Genomic DNA, 7,562 nt, shown 5'->3' on the forward strand with positions numbered 1-7,562 from the left:
AAGGTACTGTTTAATACAGGGAACACCCCCTATTTCTAAAAAATGTGGTTAGCCATTAAATGATTCTCTTCCAGATATAATGGTCCTCGTTGTCAACAAACCTCTCGAAGCTTCCGGGGTTACGGTTGGGCTTGGTATCCAGCTCTAGACATGTGCGACAAAAGTCATCTTCACTTTGAATTTATAACGAGAAAAGACGATGGCTTGTTGCTGTACAATGGGCCTATTGTACCACCAGAAAAGGACGAAGTGATGGTTTCCGACTACATTGCAGTGGAGCTTGAAAGAGGCTATCCCAGATTATTGCTAGATTTCGGATCGGGAACCTTAGAAATGAGGGTGAAGCCCAATAAATCGTTGAATGATGGTGAATGGCATCGACTGGATATATTCTGGGACACTGAAAACGTGCGGATGGTTTTGGATTACTGCAAATCTGCTAATATCAGTAGGTATTCGAAACTGGTAAATTTTCTGGTGGCTAAGTGTTAAATTCGATTTTAGCTGAATTTGAAAATGGCACTCGTCCAGAATTTGATGATAGTAGTTGCCAGGCTCAAGGCACTATTCCTCCATTCAACGAATATCTGAACGTAAATGCGCCTCTCCAGTTGGGAGGTTTATACGTTGAGCAATTCGACCCCACTCATTATCACTGGCAGTACATGCCTGAGGGCAAGAGTTTCGACGGTTGCATCCGAAATCTTTTCCACAATTCCAAGCTCTATGACTTGGCACATCCTGGACTATCCAGACATAGCGAGGCAGGTTGTCCACAAACTGACGAAGTCTGCCATCGATCAGATACAACGTCCGGGTAAGTASCCACATTTTTTTATGCTTTTRCACAGTTATATTTCACGCGACTGGTTTATTTCTGAAATTTAAAAATCGAACTCGTRTGAAATGAAATACTTTACAGTCGTTTCTCARTATWTGCAKTATTAAAGCATATTTGACTTGCTCATTTTTAATTAMATKTATTTCTTATTTTTCCAAAGTCCTTGTTTCTTTAAGACCAAAGCCATTGGCTTCGACCCAAAGGTGTCGATCTAATGTACGACATTTAACAATCGCCAGTAATTTATAATTTTGTAATTTAGCAGTAACTAGACCTGGGTAACTTGGTGAATTTTTAGGGGTTGACGCAGTGCTACGTAAATCGCTTGGTGCGCCAACCCAACGCACCGGTGCAGTAACTCAGATCCGTTGCTGGGAAAATGTTGRAGACTTTTTTTTACTTGTTTTCAAATTTATTTTAAGGGCCATTTATTAATAATATTTTTAAAWTWTTTTCAATATTTCAGAATTTTCCAGTTTTAGCGAAGTTACTCTTTCTTCTAAATGCTCAATTTTCTAAACTTTTACTTAAAAACGCCGACAAACTTAAGGTATTTTCCTTGAAAAATTATGAAATAAATTTCGAATCCTTGGTCGCATTAAAAAAGTCTCCAGCGTCGAATTTGGAACAAAAATCAAATAATTTTCTCCCAAGAAACATATAGAATAAGCAAAAGCTTATTACAGATTATTCAGAAATCTCGTCATCTCGATTCGTCCGAAGACTGTAGAGTTTGTTGCAAAAAATTTGTTTTTTTGGAATTTTACTTAAAAATAATGAGGATATGGAGGCTTTTACGCCAAAAATTACAAGGTAAATTTATGGATTTTAAAATTTTTACAAAAACGTTTTTCAGCGTCGAATTTGATACAAAAACGAAAATAAATGCTTTCCATTTTTTCCCGAAAATCATTAATCCTCCAAAACCGATCACAAAACGAAAAGTTTCTTCTTTTCTGACAATAATGGGGTCTTTTCAGCCAAAAATGACAAAATTAATTTGGTTGAAAATTCGCCTTATTCATCGGTTTGCAGGGAACTTTAAAAAACCCTTTTTATCTTCGAATTTGGTACAAAAAATAAATAATTTTATTCAGTTTTTACCGAAAGTAATTAAGATTATCTTGAAAAACGACCAGAGAGCAAAAGTGTACAAAAATGTATTTGGAAAATTCGCCGCCCTTATCGCTCTGAAGATTTTTAAAGTTCCTTTAAATTTTCAGTCTATTCTAGTGTTAACAAAGTTTCTATTAAGCAATTCTTTCTACGCAAAAATCGCATTATTTTTTAGTTAAAATACTTGACGATCCTCAGGTATTTTCTGTGAAAAATTATAAGATACATTTTATTACACTGGCCACTAACACACAACACAGGCTCTAATTATTGGCAAAACTCTTAAATAATTTTGGATCTTTTTCCCAACATATTTCCCCGAACTGAAAAAGCGAAAGTTTATAATCATTTAATTGGAAAACTGTTCGAAACTATGTTGTCTTCACTTTTAGGTCAATTTTTCTCAACAACACTGTCTAAACAGAAAAACCACGTTTTTCCTAACATTTTACTGTAAATTAATGGCAAACTGAATCTTTTATGCAAAAAAATTAAGAGATCTATTTTACAAGAAAACTCGTCGACTTTCGTTGAACTCAGTTCTAGAAAATATGGTAAATCTAGATGACTTTTTTTAGTTGTTTGAATAAAGTCAACGTTACTCAGAAAAAAATGTTGATGAAATGAGATGTGAAAATTCYAGTCTCAACAACTMAACACAGTGTTACCCAGGCYTACCGACAACTCTGATAGCGTTCTTAAAAGTGACTCACATAAACGTATGAAACCTATTTTTTAGACCTTAACATTAATCTGAGCGATTTAGTGACRCAAATTWAAAATTTTGCTCGGAATTCCCCGGGAATGAAAAAAATYAAWTGTGTGATACTAACTTAATCAAGTTAGTTTAGTTGGAAATCTCACGTCAACTTATATATGAAATTTARAAATTAAAAGAGCAAACGAACTGTAAAATACGATACATCAGTTAGATTAAATTTACAGATATCACAATTCTTGTGTTAATTGTTGGTGTCACAACCAGTTTATTATGAAACATTATATATTATTTCGTTGATTTTTGCTAAATATAAAAATACAAGAGGTAATCGGTTTTTTGTATATAAGTGTCTAATGATATAAAAAATCGTAAATAACCTTCTTCTCTCACAAGTCTTATTTTTTTAGAAGAAAAAACAGATTTTGTGACAAGAAAACTCAAATATACCGGGTCGTTTAATTTGCAGAACCTTTTGAAATCAATGGGTAATAGTAAAATAATATGAACTTGATTTGTAAACTATTCTCAACAATTACTTTGTTGAGGGTATAAAGATTTAAATTCATTGCCATCAAAAGAACACATTTGCATGAAAACGGTGTCAGTGGCACCTGTACAGGCAGACCATGGTTTATTTTTAAAGAAGAAATCGGCACGCTAACGATTTGTCAATTAAACTGAATTTCACCTTTCCTTTTTCATTCAATTTATCTCCCTATTGTTTTGATTTCTATTCAACTCACTATTTTCGCAAAAAAAAAATTATGACTAGCTACATTGGATGATACGATTGAATTATTAAAAAAGAGTTGCAAGACAATTTTAAATAATTAAATTATTAAACTTTTAATAATGGAAACTTAATACCAAATAATTATAATACTCGATCCAATTTGCATATTAACCGTTTAACAGCAACTTTTTTCCTGATGATTCAACCTTTTTGACTAACATTGTGTGGACAGAAAAATAGGAACACAGCTTTTTTATCCAAATGTCTGGAAAACCCATAAGTAAAATTAATTATTCACTTAACAGGAGTGACGTACTGGTTTCTTGTTTGAACAATATCATTCTATCTACTTCTACGGACGTCACTTGCAAAACAAAAATTTATTAACACATATAACCGTTTAACACAGACAGATAATATACATTTGATTTTGTTCCACCAGAAAGGTCGATTTTTTATGAATTTTGCTGGGTCTCTTAAGTTTCTGATGTAATATCGTGACTACTCTGTGTACCCAAATCGTGCGAATTTGTTCCTCACTTTAGAGCTTTTTTATATGTCTACTCAGCATGTTTATCGTATTTCAAATTATTGCAAAGAAGCGCCATTCCAGGTTTGGTTAAATGATGCTTTGAATTGCTTTGACCATAATTCTATATAAAAAAGGTACTTTCGGAAAATGAAACTTTCGGAATTCAACCGCAAGCCACATTTATTTAAAAAAGTAATTTGGAAACCACCGAGCTTTCGCATAAGAACTTCGCGTATTGGAAAGTGAAACGATATCTGTTTTGCAATTCTCCGCCATCTCCAAACCGAACTAGAAAACGCTGGTTTTAAAACTCTCAAAAGATTTGAGCAGTTGGGTTAAAGCGACTATTTTTCTGAAAACCTTCTGAACCCACTCATCATATATTAAAGCTTTCATCTTAATTTTAGTTATTCAATCGCCGACTTTTAATTAGATATCCCGACGTCTGTAATTTATTACTTATTTATATGCTTAACAAATTTTTCTACAATTTTTATTGTGATTTACCATTTTGGGTAATATTTGTGTTTGGTAAGAACGTATTACTTGAATTAAAATTCCGCAAACATTACGTTATAACACGTATATTTTAACGCACTTGCAGTATCAAAAGTGCACATATTTTTTCATTATTTTTTACAATTCACAGAAGAATTTGTCTGAACATAGGTGAAAAGTGCAATGGGATTTGCTTTATTTAAAGAACATAAAGAAGTGAACATTCCTTAGAAAATCTAAATTAAAGTAGGCAGGGAAAGATCCAAACCGGATTTGGACATACTTTGATGTCAAAACGTTGTCTTTTTTTCAGATGTTGGGAACATGGAACGTGCATCGGCAGTATGAATGAAGCAAAATGCCAATGCCATCCAGGATGGACCGGACCCTCATGTGCCATCCCAACCATTCCTACCAGCTTCCGGCCACAATCGTACGTCAAATACGCTCTGAGTTTTGAACCAGATCGTTTCTCCACTCAGATTCAGCTGCGATTTAGAACACGCGAAGTGCACGGCGAATTGTTTCGGGTTTCTGATCAACACAATCGCGAATACGGAATTCTGGAAATCAAAGACGCGCGGTTGTATTTCCGTTACAACCTAAACTCGCTTAGGACAGAAGAAAAAGATATTTGGTTGAGCGCAGTACCGGTTGATGATGGACAATGGCACGTGGCCCGCGTTTCACGATATGGCAGTGCGGCAACGTTGGAGCTTGATGGTGGCGAGGGACGAAGATTTAACGAAACGTTTGACTTTGTCGGTCACCAATGGCTCATGGTCGACAAGCAGGAGGGAGTATACGCTGGCGGCAAGGCCGAGTATACTGGAGTGAGGACTTTCGAGGTGTATGCAGACTATCAGAAAGGTGAGTTTACGTCTTAGTTAGTGACAGAGAGAGAGCATTTTGCGTATCAGTTGTAACGTTCATTGTAAGCTGCTTCTCTAAAGTCTGGTCAACAAATCATGCAAACAATTATGGCAATTTTGCACATTTTTCAAACACTTTCATGCAAACTCTAATACTCAATTAATTTCAGATACAGCAACTTTAAAACGTGAATAGTCTCTTTTTGACTCACTTATTTTCAACAAATATGCTCTAACTAAAAAATTGAAGGACGATTTTGTTAAGTGCTGTTATCCAGTTGCAATTTTCAATGTAATGGCATGTTGTTTGAAATTGGGGCAAAAATGGAAATCAACCGCAACCTGAAACATTGTTTTGGGTCAAATTCATAGTCACTTTAACATAAAAACTATAATTATCGCATTCAACTTAATGTTTAACGGAAATTGCGTGCTTATCCGACCAACCACCAAAATGCGGTATTATCTGGAACCTCAGATTTAACAGATGCATGATTGAATGATAGATGATTATGAAAGCTGCTTTACCGGCTCGGTAATCTATTTGATATATATGAGCAGCATCAACAGCAAAATAACAAATGTCACTAAAATAACAGCGTTGAAAATTTTAATTAAAAAATTCATAAGAATCTAAGATGGTAATTACAAGAAAACATAATGAAACATTCATGATAACCACACCGCAAATGAGGGGAATATCTGGTAGTAAAATTATAGTAAGGGGAAGTATATTTGTTTGACTTGCAAATACGGCCATTTTTCGTGTTTTTGGTGATAATAAGTGGTAATCGTGATATTAATACAGTAGTACATTTAAAAACATGGTGAGAAGTGGTTTCATTTGCAGGAAAATCGGCTTGAATTTTCCTAACCTGCACTGTCTTGCGCGATTATAAACAGGGACTAGTTATATAAAGGAACTTTTGATATAAAGAAACTTCTCATGCACGGCGGCAATTTTTTATTCGTGACATTGATATTTGCAAATATCTTCCACTTAATCATGGAAAGGCTCGCGCTTCAACAAAGTTTACAAATAATCAAAATTTATTATTAAAAACGAGTTCCGTTACTCAAACTTTACGTGCTCCAATTTGTGGTCGTTACAACCGACCAGATAAAAGAACAGTCGAACGTTTAGTGATAAAGTTCAAAACAAAATTTACATTTCATGATGTTACAATGCCAGTGAGACAAATATATGCAAGAGATGAAATAAATATTGCTGCTGTACGTGAAAATGTTCGTAGATCAAAACTTATCGATATCTCATCATTCGCAAGAGCAATCTCCGAATTTTACGAAAAGAACTTGGGTTTCATTCATACAAGAACTCTTCTTCTTTTTTTCTTCTTTTCTTCTTTTCTTCCAAGAACTCAAAGCAACTGATCATTTAAAGAGACGTGAATTCAGTAGTTGGTGCTTAGAAAAGATCGAAAATTATCCAGATTTTCATAAGAAAATTATTCTCCGCTATTAAGCTCATTTTCGGTCAAACGGCTATGTGAACAAGCAGAATTGTCGGGTCTGGAGTGGCGACAAACCGGAAAAATATCAAGAACTGCCACTACACCCTGAAAACTGACTGGGTGGTGTCGATTTTATGCTGAAGGAGTTACTGGTCCATATTTTTTTTTTCAACGAAGCTCATCTTTCTGAAACTGTCAACAGAAATCGTTATCGTTCAATGTTGACTGATATTTCTTATGGCCTGAAGAATTTAATGTTGCTCCCAAACAAATCGGGATATATGAATGACTAGCTTTATCTATTTATTAATGTCTTTGTCTGGATCCAATTAAATTTCAAGTAAATATTATAAAATTTTGCCAACATTTGGAACTAAATTTAATACGATTTTCACTTAACACAGTCGTAACTGGTTTACTAATCACTGATTGTTACTCTAAAGCACTCCAACTGCCAATCATCACGCTTTGATCAGCCGACTCTGAATTTCATTAAAATTTCAAGCATGTGTGAAATTCCCGAATAATTTAGCTGTGCTAAATAGGAAAATCTAAGGGAATGTGATTTATATTACGAAATTAATTGGCTCTCCGACTTTATTAAAGCTTTGACAAATCGATTATTTTGCCGCTTAATGTATTGCTGATATTTAATTATATTTTTTATTATCTTCAACTCGGCTATTGGCATGCATACAAGCCTTGCTTTAAGGTGTTTAGATGCGCATATCTTAATAAAATGGAAAAATTTTGTGTTTATAGCGATCACGCAGTTAA

General features: G+C 34.3%; 1 protein-coding gene across 1 annotated transcript in view; it reads left to right on the plus strand.

Moving 5' to 3' along the window:
- LOC125503742 (neural-cadherin-like) overlaps nucleotides 1-5,328 on the plus strand; it is a 34,027-nt gene extending 28,699 nt beyond the window's left edge. The window contains exons 12-14 of the mRNA XM_048664488.1: nucleotides 75-448; nucleotides 505-817; nucleotides 4,755-5,328. Of these exons, the coding sequence (XP_048520445.1) occupies nucleotides 75-448; nucleotides 505-817; nucleotides 4,755-5,328 (1,261 nt within the window). The remainder of the gene's footprint in view (nucleotides 1-74; nucleotides 449-504; nucleotides 818-4,754) is intronic.
- Nucleotides 5,329-7,562: the final 2,234 nt, after the last annotated feature.

The sequence above is a fragment of the Dendroctonus ponderosae genome, unplaced genomic scaffold (genome assembly GCF_020466585.1).
Source record: "Dendroctonus ponderosae isolate FM_Combo_2020 unplaced genomic scaffold, Dpon_F_20191213v2 Dpon_F_20191213_28, whole genome shotgun sequence".
NCBI classification, from domain to species: Eukaryota; Metazoa; Arthropoda; class Insecta; order Coleoptera; family Curculionidae; genus Dendroctonus; species Dendroctonus ponderosae.